This window comes from Pieris napi, chromosome 22 (assembly GCF_905475465.1).
Source record: "Pieris napi chromosome 22, ilPieNapi1.2, whole genome shotgun sequence".
NCBI classification, from domain to species: domain Eukaryota; kingdom Metazoa; phylum Arthropoda; class Insecta; order Lepidoptera; family Pieridae; genus Pieris; species Pieris napi.
Window position 1 is genome coordinate 8,861,545 of NC_062255.1, and position 19,414 is coordinate 8,880,958.

At 33.1% G+C, this 19,414-nt stretch overlaps 1 protein-coding gene across 6 annotated transcripts in view; it reads left to right on the forward strand.

The window, feature by feature from the left end:
* Window positions 1–19,414, forward strand: part of LOC125060686 (atypical protein kinase C) — a 208,098-nt gene that overhangs the window by 181,840 nt on the left and 6,844 nt on the right. For all 6 annotated transcript variants that reach the window (XM_047665684.1, XM_047665683.1, XM_047665682.1 and 3 more), the window contains 6 exons: window positions 7,550–7,600; window positions 15,149–15,234; window positions 16,160–16,359; window positions 17,046–17,202; window positions 18,175–18,395; window positions 19,136–19,316. In XM_047665684.1, coding sequence (XP_047521640.1) covers window positions 7,550–7,600; window positions 15,149–15,234; window positions 16,160–16,359; window positions 17,046–17,202; window positions 18,175–18,395; window positions 19,136–19,316 — 896 coding nt within the window. The remainder of the gene's footprint in view (window positions 1–7,549; window positions 7,601–15,148; window positions 15,235–16,159; window positions 16,360–17,045; window positions 17,203–18,174; window positions 18,396–19,135; window positions 19,317–19,414) is intronic.

The following is a 19,414-nucleotide window of genomic DNA, read 5'->3' on the forward strand; positions in this document are numbered from 1 at the left end:
CAAAACATTTTGTCGTGGGAGGTATTAAGTAACTACGAGTATGTGCTTTAGATATTATCATTACCATGGTTAAGAACTACTAATTTTCTTAGACAATCTAATTCTTGAAACTCTTACTGATAAAACTTAATTCTATCACTCCTCATTTACTGTGCAAAGTATCCTACTATGAAATTCCTTACCGATTAATATCGGACGAGCTCAGTCATTAAATTTATTTAAAAATCTTATTTTTGATCATTATTTTCTGCCTCGTAATTAGCTACTACTTATATATATAAATTACGACTCAGATAACCTTTGTATTAGATTTTAAATTTTTGTTAATACCTATTATTTTATTTATTATGATTTTTATTTCTTCTTTAGATTTTAGTTTCTAGTTACACGTTATTTTGTTAATGATTTATGCACTTCTTGTACTTTACCTTCTGTAGATGTTTCTTTTTTACTGTTCCATATTAGGGTTGCCTGGAAGAAATCGCTTGTTAGCGATAAGGCCGCCCGTTGTCTTATAACTTATGTAACCTGCTTTTTTATGTATGTTTTTGTGTAAGGTAACAAAGTGTAAATAAATAAATATTTTTGATAACACCTTTTTGTATCATATTTACAGAAATTTTAGTGTGAGCCTTGAAACATAAAACATTTGTTACACCCTTAATAGGCAAATGTATCTAAAGACTGTTTGTTTGTTCCGTGTCTGAGAGGATTGGGTATGATCAATGACGAAACTCGACAAACACTGTAACATATTGTATCATAAATCAGTCGATTTATGAACGATATATCACGTGTTTTTGTTTGCTTTATTGATATCCATTATGGATATTAGGAACGACAAATAATTCTTGAGCCCAAATAATAAATGATTAAAAGGGTTGATTTATTTGATGTAATGCGAGGTTTTAGACATTTTGTAATGGAAATAATGAATTTCAATTACGTAATACAAATAAGAAATCCTATTCAAAGAATTCAGGATTTCTTATTTGTAATATTAATATTTCGAAATGATTAAATGTATTTGGATTACCCACGAATACTGTTAATAGCTACAACCATCTCTCTGTTAAGGTCTTGGCCTCAGATTTCTGAATCTGTTTCATGATCGTTTGTCAATCTAATAGGCAAGTAGGTGATCAGCCTCCAATGCCTGGCACACGCCGTCGACTTTTTGGGACTAAGACATGTCGGTTTCCTCACGAGGTTTTCCTTTACCGTTCGAGCAAATGTTAAATGCGCACATAGAAAGAAAGTCCATTGGTGCACAGCCGGGGATTGAACCTACGACCTCAGGTACGAGAGTCGCACGCTGAAGCCACTTGGCCAACACTGCTCATAAATTAGATAAATTTCACATACATAACTTTATTTTGACATTCTACATTTTAATATGACTGATTGGTTTATTCCTGATCCAAGGTAATAATAATATAAAATTTCGTTTTTCCAATTATCCATCCACATTTTTTAACTCGTCTACTATCATAAAACAGAAAAGTTTTCGCTAACATAAATAGCTGTAATACCGTTATAAATGCGATGTCAGAACGATAATCGAGCTCTTTGTTTACTTAATTGTTAGCTGAGATAAAAAATAAATAAGAATTGTGAGTCGTAAGAGCGTCGGATCCAATCTCATTCGTTTATAAAATAAAGGGAGTGCCACTCACAAGTGCTAACCAAAGACGTTATGAAAATATGTTTTAGAATTTATTGCTTTGAACTCGCATTTTCAGGCGAATTCAATTGAATCGAGGACCATTTTAAGCTTGACGTGTAAATTAAAAAGATTTTCTCGTATTTGAAAATGTTGCAAACATTTCTAAGATGCATTTATTATTTAATAAGGTTTTATGTGCTCTACGCTGCTACGGAGCTACGACGTAGCTTAGTTACGCTTATAAATGTTATTGACCTTTTACATGTTCTTTAATATTTTGCTTCTTGTATCGTTTAAATGCTACAGAACTTATAAGTGAATGATTAACCTGTTGTAATGGGAATTTTCGGACTTTCTAGCGAGAGTTCTATTGGTTTTAATCGATAATTGTCATGAAACAATATTTTTTCCGCCAGGAAAAGGATATGGCGAATAACGCGAATCCGTTTATTTACGACTTTATTGTCGAAAAAGTAAAAATAAATTTAATTTATGTTCTATATTTCTAATTTTAACTTTAAGTTTTATAATAAAAGATCCTTTTAAATTATCCCTTAACTTAAATCAACAAATGTTTTTCAGTTCAAAGTGAGATAAAAGTTTTGGAATTGCGAAAATTCCTCGTTATTTGCTTGTTTTATTGCATTCTCTCGGGTCAGGGTTTTTGAAAAAGATTTAAATGGTAATGAATATATTACTTATATAAGAAGAATTACAATAAATTCTTATACACCAATGCTAGTTTTTCCACCAGGGATTTTAACCGGTTCTATTCCTGTGAAAGCATATTTCAAAACAATTTAACAAATTTTTGTTGTGAATGTTTTGTGAGGGGCCTCCAAGAAAAAGAGCGTACTTAACGTTGAACCCTATCTGGCTGACACTCTATTACTTTCTATTTAGTCAGCATTTCCCAGCAAGAGGATTATTACAATATCAAGTTAGTTCGGTATCATCCTTCGTCGCGCACACACATTGTAACACCGAATTATCAATTAAACTTAATAATTTTGTTAATACATAATTTTAATTAATTTTTTAATTATAAATAATTTTCTGTATTAAAATTGAGGTATTGTAGAAGTTTCACTGTGTATATAAGCTATCTCTTTTAAATAATCATAAATTGCTCTCACAAACACGTCTTTTTCACATCAGCAATTCAAGTTCATATGAAAAATATACTTAATTTTTACATAGCATCTTAACACACTCTAATTTCGGGTTACCAATACCATTTATGTAAGCTTTTTAACACCTCCGACGACTACATAGTCGGGGAATTATCTGGAAAATATTTAATAAAAAAATAAAATAAAAAAACACACTCTAATGAATTAGAATTAAACTTGTAACAAAGTAAAAGAATATAAATCATGCCGTTTTTCTAAACAGGAGAAAATAAGAACATGAAAGACAAACAGTAAACTTAGGCCGGCAGTTGTTTGTCTGAAACACATTAAACAGATTGCAAAGTTGTGTTTTTTGCTTTTTTCCTCGTCCTCTATAATTATCTTTTCTGTTGTAGCTTTTTCTTAGTTATTAGTTTGTTAAATTCTTTTTGTTTTGCTGCTTTAATTTGTTCTTAAGTTGCCGGTTATCGATAAACTCTAGACTTGAAAGCTAAGAAAATTCAGGCGTGAAATGTACGTACATTTTGAGGATACTCCCGATTTTCCTATTTCCAGAATAGTAAATCCAAGCAGCTCGATCCCGACTTCAATGTTGAATTCGATCCTCAGCTTGCAGCATCAGCGCTTCTATTAAGAACTCTATGGACATTGCATACAATAACCTCTGATTTTAAACACACTCAAATTATAAATAAAATGGTTGTATTAAAATTTCGTAAATTTTACTCATAAACTGGTAGTTCTATAAAAGTTCAATCAACTGCTACGCTTTCAATGCTACGTCGTAGACCTACTACGTCTCAAATAAAATTTGATTACATGATAACATAAGCTTTTATAAGATGTGTCTTTTTAGTACATGCAGCGGTTATCTTTTCTTTATATTTTTAGTAGTTTTATAGCGCACTAAAAATTGTCAAAGGCCTGCAACGCATCCACTGAAATGGCTGTCCATGGGCTGCGATGAGTTCCCTTTTTGGGCGACCCATAGGCTCATATGCCTCCCTATCAAAGAAGAAAAAGGCGTGAATTTTTAAGAATCTATCGTTAATTTAACTAATACCTAGAGAATTATTGTTTTAAAACAGTTAATTAGCCTTTATATATAAAGCCATAATAATTTTAAAGCATAAATGACAAGATTTGATCCGATAAAACTAAAGAGAAATTCGCGTAAGCTGCGGTATATTATAATGACCATTCAGTAAACCGCATCACTGCATACGATTTCTACGAACGAATTTTCCACGCCATTATCCAACTGAAACACGTAGCAGCTTAACTAACCTATCTTAATTAAAATGCGCTTTAGGCTTTTTTTATCGTCTGCAATCCCAGATCCGATGGCCGAACTAACGCCACGTGTGCATTACAGTATTTATTACGTGATTTTATTACGTGATTTTATACTGTGTGCTACACGTTATTTTTGGTTGCATAGCTTATCCTGTTAAGTTATGGCTTTTATGAGGCATTGCCATAGCATTTACTAATTATTAAAAAAAAAAGGCATTTGCATTGCCAAAGTTCATTTATATGTACGTTATTTTATATTATTAGTACAGTATTCTATATTATTGTTACAATATTATGTTATCCGGGAAAGCTTAAAGTAATACCTTTCTTAACAATATGTAAAAAAAAAAAAAACACAAGTGCAAGCAATACTTCTAAAATAAATCAGTCGAACGGTAGCGAACAGTAACGAAAAATTTCTTAACTTAAAATAGTGTTAGATTTTTAAATGAAAAATAAAAATGCAATACGATTGCTACAACCCTTGAATCCTCAGATTGCTGTATGTGTTTTATGATTCATGATGATTTGTTTTTTCTAATAGGCAAGTATGTCGACCTTCTGTGCCTGACACGACGTCCACTTTTTGAGTTTAAGGCATTTACTCACGATATTTTCCTTTACCGTATGAGCGAGTGTTAAATGTGCACGTAGACGGAAAGGTTCACTGGTACGGCGGAGATTCGAAAGTACGACCTCAGGGATAAGATTCGCACGCTCAAGCCACTAGGCCAACACTTCGGCTTTATAAACAAGTCATAGTTTATATAATAACAGTAAATAACAGTACCGTTTAAAACGATTTTACAACCAAACAGGCTAAAATAAATTTATACAACGAAAAATAACGGAAAAATTAACCATTTTGCATGCGGTAGCTAAGGTGGGTATTCAATAACCTCTCATCTTACGGGTGGCTGGTCAAAATTGAGGTCTAATTAAAAAAGCCCGGCTCGGATGATGGCCGTAATTGGCTATCCGCTCCGAGGGCACTCGATATTACCACAGTGTGTTGCAGTGGAGAAATATTAAAAATTGTTTAAGACTTCAGCAGGTAAATTAGGTGGCTGCTTTTTATGTCTACTATCTAGTATGGTTTTCTCCTAGTGCAAATTAAAAAGATTTTTGTGCAGGATAGTCCATTTGTCAGTGTAATAAAAGCTAGATAAATAAGTCATTTGATTTCAATTAATAATAATAATATCAAGAAGACAGTCATAATATAGTTATAAATATGTAAGTTAGAGCAGTGTTGGCCTAGTGACGTAGGTTCGATCCCCAGCTGTGCACCAATGGACTTACTTTCTATGTACGCATTTAACATTTGCTCGAACGGTGAAGGAAAACATCGTGAGGAAACCGACATGTCTTAGACCCAAAAAGTCGACGCCGTGTGTCAGGCACTGGAGGCTGATCACCTACTTGCCTATTAGATTTAAAAATGATCATGAAACAGATTCAGACATCTGAGATCAAGGCCTAAAGAGGATGTAGCGCCACTGATTTATTTTCTTTTATATGTTAGTTACAATATTGTCCAAAATATTATATTAGTAGGTTAGCTTTAAAGTATATTAAATCTTAAAATTAAAAAGTCTCATGCAGTCCATTGCAATGACCCATGTAAAGCAATCCAGCCGTCCCACTATTACCGCCAGCATGTTGAGAATGTAATGGTTGCAACTTCTAACAAACATTTTGTGAAACAAATAACTTGGCGATTTTTTTACTGAAAGTTTTTTTCACCCGTCTACGCTGGTTTTAGAACAGGCAACAAATGTTAATTTAGAAGCATTCTTTTTTTTCGACTAATTATCTTGTTGATGTTTATAAGTGGTTGGTGGAACAGTGTTTTATTACATTGAAGAATGGTGATGAAACTTGAAAATTGCCGAAGCTAATTATTGCGCGTTTATTTAACAAAAATAACCTGTTAATTTTATGAAAATAGTTTTAGTTTAATCGTTTATTTTCCGTTGTATTAGAATTTATTCTAGACAAACCGAAAATTTCTCCACTAGAGATTCGTTAACTATGAGTTTCTTTGTCGTAACGGTCACTTCGAGATTGCATTTCTTTCCAAATAACTTGTTTTATACCAAAGGTTGGAATGCAATTTTCCTTAAAGTTATCCGAACCAAGGAAAATTAACAGATTTTTCTTTCTGTACGTTTCTTTAACCTAAACATCGTAGCTATCTATAACTTACTAAAACAAATCGATGTGTGAATTTCTTAATGAAGTGTTTCCAAGTTGAAGTTCTTGACATCAGACCATAAAGTCTTGGAGCCTCCTAGTCAGTGGTTAGACTGGTCTAGGAACCACCCTTTAACACACACTTTCTTCCCTCACAATATGTGGTGATAATGACTCATTAATTTAATTATTGCTTTATGGTAGTGCCCTTTTTACATAGCAATTGGATGTTAAACATAGTAAAAATGGGTTCGATTCCCGAAAAAAAGATAATCATTGCCTATTAAATAAAACAAACGTTTAAATTTTCAATATTTTTATAATATTTTGTTCTTAGGAACAAAACAATAATAAACTCTCGGAACCTCTCTGTCTAAATGTTAAAAAGTAGAAATCCCAAGCTTTAAAGCAAGGAATTGAAATGCGTAAGTTAGTTTATGCGTTAATACAAAAATAAAACTTAAACTTATAAAAACTGAAAGGATCATGTTATGGGTTGTGTAATTATACATTTAATGTGATTTTTGTTTTTTTATACATATGAAGGTTTTTATTATTAAGTAGCTGCCTCCGCGAACTTTGCTTCGCCTGAATATAATTTCTTTACTTAGCCTACCTTTTTCTACTAAAAAGCACTTACATACCAACATATACAACATTGTGCTATGCTACCCCATAGAAACTGTTCGCATTTCCAGAGAAAACCTTCCCTAGAGTTCAAGGAATAAATTTAAAAAAATACTCGAATTGGTCCAGCCGTGTCTAAGAATTAAGCTTAGCAACATATTTGGGGTTTAAAAAGTTATATAGAAATGTAGCCGTGTAAACTTACGTGGTGTATTTAAATCCAAACTGTCTATCAATAGAATTTCCTACTCGAAATTAACAGGAAAACATCGTGAGAAAGTCGTGTGTCGGACACAGGCGGTTGATTACCTAAAAGAAGAAAAAAATCTGACTCAAAGACCGGATAGGGTACAATGTATATTGCATATGATAACAAGCTTTATAATAGAGAAAGTGGCGTTAAACAGTCGCAAGGGTTTTAGTACAATAATTATCTGCTTTATCATGTGATGAGCATTGAGCAGTACGATGTAATGTGCCATCATGGTGCTGACAAAAAAACCTAGGCGATTTAAAAGTGTTTCGGACAGTTTATTGCCGTTTCTCGTCCAGTCTATGCTCTTGGTTTGAGAACTAGTATTAAATCGAAATATAGTATAGCCATAATTAATCAGGTTTTTCTTTGTTTCAGTATTCCCCAATGTACCCGCCGCGCCAGGGATGCCATGTGCTGGAGAGGACAGTGAGTATTATTATCCATGGCTCACATGCACAAAACACATTGAAAATAAATACCGCAGGCATATTAAATAATCAGTGAAATTAACAAAATGCTTATATATATATATCGAGCTGACCGGGCAAACGTCGTTTTGCCATGTATATCATTTATAATAAAATAGGGGTTGATCGTAGAGGGGTGAAAGTTAGGTTAGAAATAATAAAATCAGAAAAAAAATATCTAAAAATAAAAATATTTAGGGGGATGAAAAATAGATGTTGTCCGGTTCTCAGACATACCCAATATGCACACAAAATTTCATGAGAATCGGTCGAGCCGTTTCGGAGGAGTGTAACCACAAACACCGCGACACGAGAATTTTATATATTAGATTTATATGCTATAGGTACATCACACCTTACATATAATTAGACAAACGCCCGGTTTTATAGTTAAAATACAGGTAATAATACCAATAATCGGATATCAATATATACGGATTGAATAAAAAATCCCCTGGTTAATTATAAGAGAAGTTAAAATACACGATCACATAGCTAAAAGGTTGTAGTCATACGTTTTCCGGCAAAATTTTATGTTATATTTTAATGTATTCCAAAATACCTTCGGTAACGATTTTACGTTTGCGTGAAATTCTTTTCTGTGACTCGAAATTCGAAGTACCTACTACAAATATATTCTTATTATATTTCTGGAGATTGACTCGTTCATGCATAAGAAGAATATGTTAGAATTAACTTTCGTAAAAAAATCTGAATCTCACCCTACTAGACTAATACTGTTTCCGTTCTGTTCACAATACGACATATATTTTTGTACGTACAAAAAATATATATAAAATCATACTATGACCATTGTTAGATTTGAGGACCCTTTCCAGTAGAAATAACTCGCAAAGTTGCACTGACAACAGACATGTTACACAATTTACAGAAATAACACAATACAATATTTTTCTGTTTATATGTATCGTATATTTTATATACAATATCTATTGTCAATCGAAAACAAAGTTTTGTTAAAAGCGCTAACACAATTTAGCATGTTACGATACCTGCAATGTAAATGTGAGATGTATGCTTATTGTATGGATTATTATTACTATTATCTATATATATAAAAATGAAACCAGTTTTCCGTTGTCACGACATAACATGAAAACGGCTTGACCGATTTGTCTGATTCTTTTTTATAATATTCCTTGAAGTACGAGGATGGTTCTTACGAAGAGAAAATTAAAAAAAAAATGGGTGAAAAAGTCTAAAAACAACACTTTTCTATATTCCCATACTAATAAAATATTCTTAATAATATTTAAAGGCAATTTGAACTTTAATACCATATCATAAAGATCAAGTGTTAGTGGAGGGGTTCCGGGAAGGTAAATTTTTATTTTTTAACATAATGTATTTGTTGTATTATCAACTTTCTTTTTTTTATCTTACTAGCTAGACCGGTGCAGTCCCGAATAGCAGAATAAGTATTAAAAAAAAAATAAGAATCGACTGTTAGGCGGTACGATGTTCGACAGGCCAGCTAGTCATAAATAAATCTAAAATAAATAAAATAAAATATAGATTGTCAATAAACACGATGTATAAGACAAATGTGTAGGAAGACGAAACTGAACAATTAATTTTAATTAACAAAAATCAAAGTTCTGTTTATGACAGTGTAGATATAATTCCTCTAACAGAATGCGTTCCAAGCGTTGCTTCTGGTTGCTAATTTAATCATGTGGTTAGTGGTTATGAAATCTCATCAGGCTCTTGCGCTGAATGAGTATAGTATATAAGTGACTTAGCATAATACAGTGTTTTCCAACGTGGTTCCCAGGCCCCATAAGGGGCAATTTGAGTGTTAAGGGGCTATTTGAAAATTTATTAAAATTTTGAATATTAATTTCAGTTATGCATTATGTTTTGAAAATTAACTTACTATCGTTAACAATTTCCTAGTAATTTCTTCCTTTAAGTTTTTTAACAAAACATTTTTTTAAGGAAGTCTAAATTGGGGCAGGGCACAAAGAAGGTTAGGAAACACGGGTCTAATAGGTTGTTAAAGGGGTTTAAATAAAATAATTAAACGAGCGTAAAAACACCGTATTCTGCTAACATTATTATAATATTTATAATTAAGGCTGTATTAGCCAATAGGTTAACAGTATTTAACTAGATAAAGACGTCTCGGCTTGCGACACACATAAGCGTTCAAGTGCAGCTTTGTATTTTATTATGTGCAAATAAATAAAGCGAATAAAAACATTAAAAAGATCAGAAAAGATGACGTCTTAAACAGTAATTTTTGACTGTGTCTCTTTTCCTCACAGCGTTAACACAGTTTAAGGAAAAGGGACGAGTATTGGGAAAAAAGCGTGATTTCGTTTTTGTGATTTAAACTACTTAATTTTTCGCTGTATGACAATGTATTTTAAATGTTATTGCATTCGCGTTATAGAAGAATTTTAATATGTACGCTTGAGTCACAGCAAATCTAAGTTTCTTTAAAATAAACTTTACTTAAACGTTAGACAGTTATTAATTATTATTATTTCTGTATTATAAAATAAGTTCCGAGCTCCGAAAACTGAAACAACAGTCTCAATTTAATTAAATAGTGTTTTTTTTTAAGACAATTCACACCAATTGACCTAGTCCCATGCTAAGCTGGTGAAGCTTGTGTTATGGGTACTAGGCAATGGATATACATACGTATTATAGATAGATAGACATATAAATACATATTTGAACACCCAAGACCTAAGCACAACACCAAATGCTCATCACATCGACGTTCGTCTCAGCCGGGGATCGAACCCGGGACCCATGGATTCGCAGTCAGGGGTACTAACCACTAGACCAATGAGTTGTTATTGGCTATTTTCAGTAAACTTGGTTTTAATTAGAAATATTATAAAAATGTTAGCACAGTACCCAGTGTCTACGCTCGGGAATTATTCAAAGTGTACGCTTATTTAATATTTAAGTGGGAAGAATGAGAAAATGTCACGTATTCTGGGTCAAAGTCAGCTTTCTGGGCCCAAGACCGGCTTATAAATAGTAACTACTGGAGCTCTTATGTTGACTTTTTGAGTAGTCTATATCAACTGAATAGAATCTAAAATTTAACACAAGTATAATACGTATTTTGTTACGATTATATTGATAATTCATTGATTATTATAAACGAAAAGCAGTGTTTGTTTAGTGGCTTCAGCGTGCGATTCTCATCCCTGAAGTTCTAGGTTCAAGGTTCTATTTCCCTTAAAACAAAAAAAAGTCAACGGCGTGTGTCAAAATCCCGCAATTCCTGTCTGCACTGTGCCACTCTCTCCCATGTACCACCCATGGGTGGTCTGCTTGTTTGCCTCCATTCCCGTAAAAAAATTGATTTTTGTAACTTAAAAAGCGTAAATGTACAACAGAATACGTGTCCGTACGTGTAATAAACAAAAAAATTGTCTGGAAAATCGTAATAAAAATGTAATTCACCAATAAGATATTATATATTTTGTGTAAAGGCCAAAGAAGTCGGTATTTAAATTACTCGTTGTTATAATATTACGAAACGATATCTACTAAGTTAACTTGCCTTACAAGCATACAGTAGCCATGAATAACAAAGCAATTAAACAGAAGTAGCTAATCGAAACATCAAAGATGTATGGTGTAACGTCCGTGTTTGCTCACGCTCTCATATTGACTCATACATAATTTGCTTCTTAGCTCCTTCCTCTAGAATATAGTAAATCTATATCACAACATGGCGGATCTTGGGAGGCTCATGACGGTCATGGTCCCCGATGGGATCTCGATAAAGTTTCAAGGACAAAGTACCTTTTCTTAGTAAAGATTGATGACACTGCAAAAGATGTTATTTTACTAATTTAATAGTGAATTTTAAACATATAATATACTCTGAATTTTAATTCCGTAGAATTCTGACATTTCATAAGTGTTGCTACTAATAAAGTTCTCCACCGAAAAAGGGACAAATTTGACTTATTTAAGGGCTATAAAAACTACTTACTCAAGTGACCTAATACAAAAATAACAAATATTTTAATATCACGAACAATATATCAAATAAACTTTAATTACTTTATTTTATTTTTTAGCTGGCTGCTGGCTGTCTACTAATTTCAGGTTTAGTAAACCTTTCAAAATCACTTTTAATGTGGAGAACCGCACTTAATAAAATTATAACATTAACTAACATTAAAATGTATGTATAGTCTCAGCTGTTCAGACTCGTATTGAAAATGAAAAATGTGCCCGGCCAAAAAGGTTTGCACTGACATGTCAAAAAATGGTAGCTGTCAGAATTCTACGGAATTCAAAATAAGAGTATAGACTTGTTTGTGTGAGAATGCGTAAAAACATCAAAGATATGTGTCAAAGTCTGTCAATAGTGCGTATTATTGTCATAATCGATCGTTGAGTTCATCTACAACATACATATATCTATAACTTGTTTCTTTCCTTTTCTATTATGTTGATGCGGCTATAAATATATAAAGCAGCAGTTTTTACAAAATTTTCTCTAAAAGGGCAAATTTAGAATTAGGGTGTGAAGTTTAAATTATTACGCATTGAAACCTTACAACCTTTTAGATGTGTATGATATTGCGAGGAGTTGACATTCTTAAAAAAACAAATGACATCGTGTTTCTTTATTACATAATCTCTGACACATAATGCTTATCATATAAGTAATTAATAAAAAAATACCAAACATTACAAAATATAGCAAAGCAACCTTTTTAATGTATCTGGAGTTTTTGGACCCTGCAGCAGATTGCACAGTCTAATTAATCGAATAAATAAATAACTAGACATTTAATTAGTTCGCCTGACAGCAATTGTACATGAAAGTTCAAAAACAAATTATCATAATCAAATTTCAAATGGCAAATACGCGCGGTATGCAAATGACATACACTAATTGTAACACAAACAATGTATCTTGGAGACGGAGCAAATCGCATTAGTGAATGTTCATTCTGTCTTACGACCTTAATTTATTTATTCAAAGCATTTATATTAACTTTTCACTAAGCATTTTTGAATATTTATATACCATCTCGAAAATATACCTTTTAGTTCTGAGCCTCAAATTTCTGTATCTGTTGCTCATTTCTAATAGGCAAGTAGATGATCAACCTTCTTTGCCTGACACACACCGTCGACTTTTTAGAGTCTAAGGCATGACGGTCTAAGTGAGCGCATAAAAAGAAAAATCCATTGATGCACAGCCTAGAATCGAATCTACGATCCCAGGGATGACAGCCGCACGCTGATGCCACTATTTATATATGCCTCATATTAAATTATATACAAAAATGGCACTACACACCTTACTCCTTAGTTTTCTGTTACTGTTTCTTGATAATAATTTCTTAATAGGCAAGTAGGTGATCAGTCCATGCAACGCCGTAGAGGTTTTACCACCGGCGAAGGTTAAATGCTTTATATAAAAAGAATAATCCATTGATGAACAGACGTGATGCGAAAACGCGACCTCAGGTTCGAGAGACGCACGAAAGTAAATGACTTCGTCATCTATAATATAAATATCAATATTGTTGGTCATAACAAACCCTACGTGATCCTAATATTACATTTCTTGGAAAGAAAATGATACATTACAGCTTAGTGCTTTCAGCTATTAAGATGATTACTCTTTCACTTTGCTACCTTGGTCAAAGAGAATAGAGTTATGACCCTTAATGAGGGGATCTTGCCATATCTTTATATAAGATTTCCTACTACCGTTAGCCTCTACTTTAGTTAAATGAGTGCATTAAGACTTTTTGAAGTGAAATTTCTTTAGGCGCATGATAGTAAAATTTTTACGGAACGTCACGAAGATGTGCAGCGTTTTTGTCAAATAAAAGAGAGAGAGAGATTGATACTGATTGAGAGAGGGTGAGAAGGGCGAATTAAAAATTAAAATTACATAAAGAGAATTTATGCAATATTATTATTTTATATTTTATGCAAAATAATTTATTGTAATCTCAAATGATGAATTGTAAAGTAAAATGCCTCGTGTTTTTATCATCGAAGATATAAATTTTAAAAATTCAATTTATAATTTGTAGTAATTTTCGACACTTTAATATTTTAATGACAATTAAATTCATTAAATTTCTAACATTTCTTCCCTTTTTCCCTCCCTCTAAATCTCGAAAATCTCAAGTTTTAGATTTGTATAAATATGAACAAGACTTAAAAACTAGTTTGCCAAAGTTTGTTTGTTTAATTAAGGTTCTTAATTATTATTATGATTTGTGTAACAAAAAAATTATTTATACCATTTCAAAATTTTAAGTCCTGTTCAAATTTAATTCATAAGGATACTTTTAATCATGAAATTGTTGTTCGTAAAGTTACATTCGGAGGTAACTTTTCGTTAGTCTTAATTAAAACTTAATTAAATTTAATACCATCTTGCTTTTTCATAACGGAGCCTTTGAAATTTATATTTCATCGGGAAATGTAAATTCCCTGAGATATTTGAGACAGAATTTATAATAATGCAACCGTGGTAGTAACTTTATTTAATTTTAAAACCCAAATATCAGGAGTAGCTACATTTATTGTAGATTTTTATTTCGCGTGCGTCTATAGGTTTATATAGTACTAGCTGGTGCCTGCGATTTCGTCTGCGCAGGATTAGTATTTCGAGTAGCTTATTTAAGCATGGCCTAGAAAAAATCTACCAAAGATATTGACTATTTAAGATAAATATTTCCATCATACATTCCATGTTATGTATTCACTATAGCGGTTTTGGCAGCGCACGCCGGGATAACTATGGTAGATTTTTTCCTACTTACTTGATATTTTGGACAATTCACACAATTTCTTTATAAATTGTAGCCTATGTGTTATTCTGATGCTATATTATTGTAAAGTTTCATTACAATCCATTCAGTAGTTTTTACGTTAAAGAGTAACAAACATCGATCCATACTTACAAACTTTCGCGTTTATAATATTAGTAGGATAATTTATTTTACATAAATGTAAAGTATTTTAAAATATATATAATTCATATCTTTGTATAACGTAAAATGTCTTACACAGCAATTACACTGCAAGAGCCAGCGATCACACGGTTCTGTTTAAGTGAAAACTACTATAACAACAATTAATCTTTATTAATATTGACTGTGAGTAGACTTCAGCGTGCGACTCTCATCCTTGAGGTCGTAAGTTCGATCCCCTGCTGTGCACCAATGGACTTGCTGTCTATATGCGCATTTAACATTTGCTCGAACGAACGAAAAACATCGTGAGGAAACCGGCATACATGCCTTTGACCCAAAAAGTCGACGGCGTGTCTCAAGCATAGAAGGCTGATCGTCTACTTACCTATTAGATTGACAAATGATTATTAAACAGATATAGAGAGAGAGAGAGAGAGAGAGCCACTGGTTTTTATTTTTATAAATTGTCTAAAGTAACATGTCTGGTACTCACATGGCGCCCAGAAGTTAGGCAGATGTGACTAGATGTTAATATTATGTGCGGTGTGTTTCAGGAAGCATATACAGGCGTGGCGCCCGCCGGTGGCGGAAACTGTACCGCGTCAACGGACATATATTCCAGGCCAAACGGTTTAATAGAGTGAGTATATTTAATAATACAATAAAACTGTAATCAAAAATGACTCTGAGGACATTTTCAGCAACTCCATAGAGACCTTTCGCCGAGTCGTATTAGCAACCTTGCTGTGTTAATTATTTTCTTTTGATTTGTTATATGCCTATATAAATATGTATTAAAATCGTATACATATTCGCGGATGCTTGCCGGACCCATGCTACTTCTTCAATACATAGAGTCCCCTCGTGAGTTGTGTGAGATCGGTGGCTACTGGATTGTGAGGAATTCGCATGGATCTGGTTAGCGTTTTCTTAAGTTCTCATGTCATTTTCACACGTGTATATCCTTTCTATAACATATTTTCATAAGTGAGTGTGACGTTTGAGAGCAAAAATAAAATAAATACAGAAATTGTGGAATTATAATTTGTAATGTTTCGCCAGGATCATCTATTGCTTGTTTCGTAGACAAAAGTTATTTTAAACAAAATTATTAATTAAAAAGTCTGAATAGTCTTTTGGTTGATTTGACAGCAAGGAAAGCCTTAACACAAAATTACTTCAACCAGGATAATGAAATGCATGGAGATTTAGATTGTATTTTTTTTTTCTTTTTTGTATTACAAACTAAAAAATATTTGGCATGTTTACCTTCTTGTTGTAAAAAAAAAATCTATATGTGAAGATTTTTAATTGGCCCATAATGTTATATATATATACATATATTTCTGTATTGTGCTGTGAATCTTCTGAATAAATAAATAAATAAATAAATTAGTGACTTGGAAAATATGATTCTAAAATGGTAAGGGTTTGACAGACATTACGAACATACAACACTGAACATTTAATAAACTTAGCTATTTGTTTCCACTTGAAGTTATATGTAATATATATGATATGTATGTAAACATAGTGCCATCTCATAAATCCTTTTAAATTTCCAGCGAGCCTTCTGTGCCTTCTGTCAGGACCGCATCTGGGGTCTCGGCAGGCAAGGGTTTAAATGCATCCAATGCAAGCTGCTGGTGCATAAGAAGTGTCACAAACTGGTGCAGAAGCCCTGTTCAAATGAACACGTTGATCCTATCGAGATTAAGGATGACGCTAATGGGGAGAGCACGCTGGGAAGAGCACCGTCAGTCAGGTATAGAAACAAGTCTAGTAGTTGCGAAATAGTCCTTTTTGATCTGGTTAAACTCAAACTCAGAATAACTTTATTCATATAGGTAACCAAGTACACTTAACAGCAACAGCAAAGATGTTAAATTGACTCTAAATTTACATTTACTAAGAGTTCGGAAGTCAAGGGCGTAGAGAGGGCAGGAAACTCTCAGCCACTCTTTTTAATCGCCAAGTTTTGAGTCATACAAATTGTTTGAACTGCAAGTCGATCCCAAGGGTTAATTTATAATAACATTTAATTAGGTTAATAAAGTGCTTGTAATCGATGATGAAACTTAAATGATTAGGAAAGTAACGGGTGACAAGTGATTTACAAATAACATTTGTAAGAACATATTATTGAAATTCTAGTTCAAGACTTACAAACCTATTTTACTAAACTAAATTAAGAATAGTATCATCTAGTAATATACAATAACAAATTTCCTGGCGTTTGAATATTTAAATATACTGAGCTGTACTAAGGTATCTTTTCACTTACAAATTCATGAAAGTCACCCCTTTTTATAACAGAAATATAAAAACCCTTTTTTCTTTAACATAGATGCTATACTAACATAGGACTATGACAAGTAATCATAATAATATGAAACAGCGAACTCATGATTTTATAACGCATATGTTTATAAATACTTATGGCAATTTCAGGTCTCGTGAGGAACCAGAGCCTCCTCTTCCGGAGACGCCACCAGCGCCGTTGCCTCCAACCATCAGAAATGAAGACCTGGAGCCGGGCTCGCAGAGGCAGTACTCGCTGGACGACTTTGAGCTCATCAGGGTCATTGGACGAGGGTCTTATGCTAAGGTATGGCATATTTAATAATTTTCCTATGCATCATGATTTAGTGGTATCCTCTATGGTCTTCAGATTTTAGCATCTGTATTGTTTTTCTTAAGTTAATAGGTAAAGAGCTTTCTCCGCTTGATACACATAATAGCCATGTCAAATTAGGTAAAAAAAGGGGTCAACTTTCTTGTTCTTCGTCGTCTTCTTTTTGTTGTCGATCGAGAATGTTCAATTCATTGACATCATCATATGCGCTTTCTTTATGAGAATTACTTGGATATAGTGAAGCGTTGAGGCAAGCTTGTCCATTAAGACGGGGACACGATAGCACTTGTGACTTTTGAGACAACATTTAGTGCCACAAAACAAGGGTTTATACCAATTTACAGCTTATTATCTTTTATTCCGACGTGATAATATGACTGGGCTATAAATACATTTAACGTATAATGTATCCCTATACAATATCAGGAAAGACTGCTCCTTAAGTTGCCTGTATCAGCGACCTTCGGTCTAACTGATAAAGTTTGATAATTATAAATCACCAATGTAAACGACATTGGTGATTTAACTAAGGTCTTGGCAGATTGATGTATGTTTCGTGATCATTTTCCATGGTGCTCAGCTCAGGTGTCTGTCGCACGCCGTCAATTTTAAGATCTAAGTCATCCCAGTTTCTTCAATATGTGTTTGGCAGATAGTCAAGCGACTATAGTATGTGCGCTGTAGCGTGGGGCGCTGTTGTTGATAAAATTAGAAATTATTGTAATTGGTTAAATTTGGTTTCTTTTTTTCTTCCCTCTCCATAACGAAAAAAGATCTCAGCCCCTAGAAATTCGTTATAAAGAGTTTACACTGTATATTAAATCATTAATAACGTTAGTAATTTAAATTAAACCCAGCCAGAATGTACTAATCTACATATAAACTTACGCCAATACTGATTTACACACACACTATTAATTTTAAACTGAAATCCCTATTCTCCAGGTGCTGATGGTGGAACTGAAGCGAACCAAGCGTGTATACGCCATGAAGGTGATAAAGAAGGCTCTGGTGACTGATGACGAGGACATCGACTGGGTGCAAACTGAGAAACACGTGTTCGAGACCGCCTCTAACCATCCGTTTTTGGTCGGACTCCACTCGTGCTTCCAAACGCCAAGCAGATTGTTCTTCGTCATCGAATTCGTACGTGGTGGAGATCTTATGTGAGTATTTTCTGAAAACTATATTTCTAAATGACCATTTTATGTTTACAATAATTATAATAATCCAGCGTTACAATCCTGTGGGCCTTGGTTGCAGCTTCTTATTATAGACGAGCTGATTTATCTCTTTTTTGTTTAATTCTGTCATTGGTTTCCTCACTATATCTTTTACTTTCGGTGCCTCTCCACTACTCGAGATTGGCTGTCTGTCTCGTGAAGCGTGTCTTGTCCTGTACCATTTTATTTTAATTAATTCCTTTCAGATTATTACATATACACTTACATTCATATTCTAATCTATATACAAATTGTACATTACAACGTGTATAATGTAGATATCTAATACATTTTTAAATTCGTAACATCATTAACGTAGAACGTCCGACGGTAATTTTTTTTTATTCATCAATCCAGGAATTTTAACTTGATTAAAAATTGTTAAAAATTCAAACAGAAATTCAAAATGCTAAATTATTATTATATTAGGCAATTTTTTTTTAAATTAATATAGCCTAGTTCAGTCAGCGAAGATGCAGCTTTCTAATAGTGAGCTTTTGTGTGAAAACATTACAAACATTCACAGAAAATCACAAATGTTTCTTCTTTATAATATTAGTATCCAAACGCCAAGCAGAGTGAGTATATTTATTTATCACGCTACTATGTTTGGAACAAGTAGTGGTTAAATTATATATATATATATATATATATATATATATATATATATATATCTATTAAAGGTTCCACATGCAGCGTCAGCGTCGTTTGCCAGAAGAACACGCTCGGTTCTACGCAGCGGAGATCTCTCTAGCTCTTCACTTTTTGCATGAACGTGGCGTCATCTATCGGGACTTGAAACTGGACAACGTCTTATTGGACCACGAGGGGCACATCAAGCTCACTGATTACGGAATGTGCAAGGTGATTTTATGCAAAAAAAATTATTATGGCGATATTTATTACATTATGAAAATCCCTTCCCGTATCTCATAAACTGCTAAACCGATTTTGAAACTGGG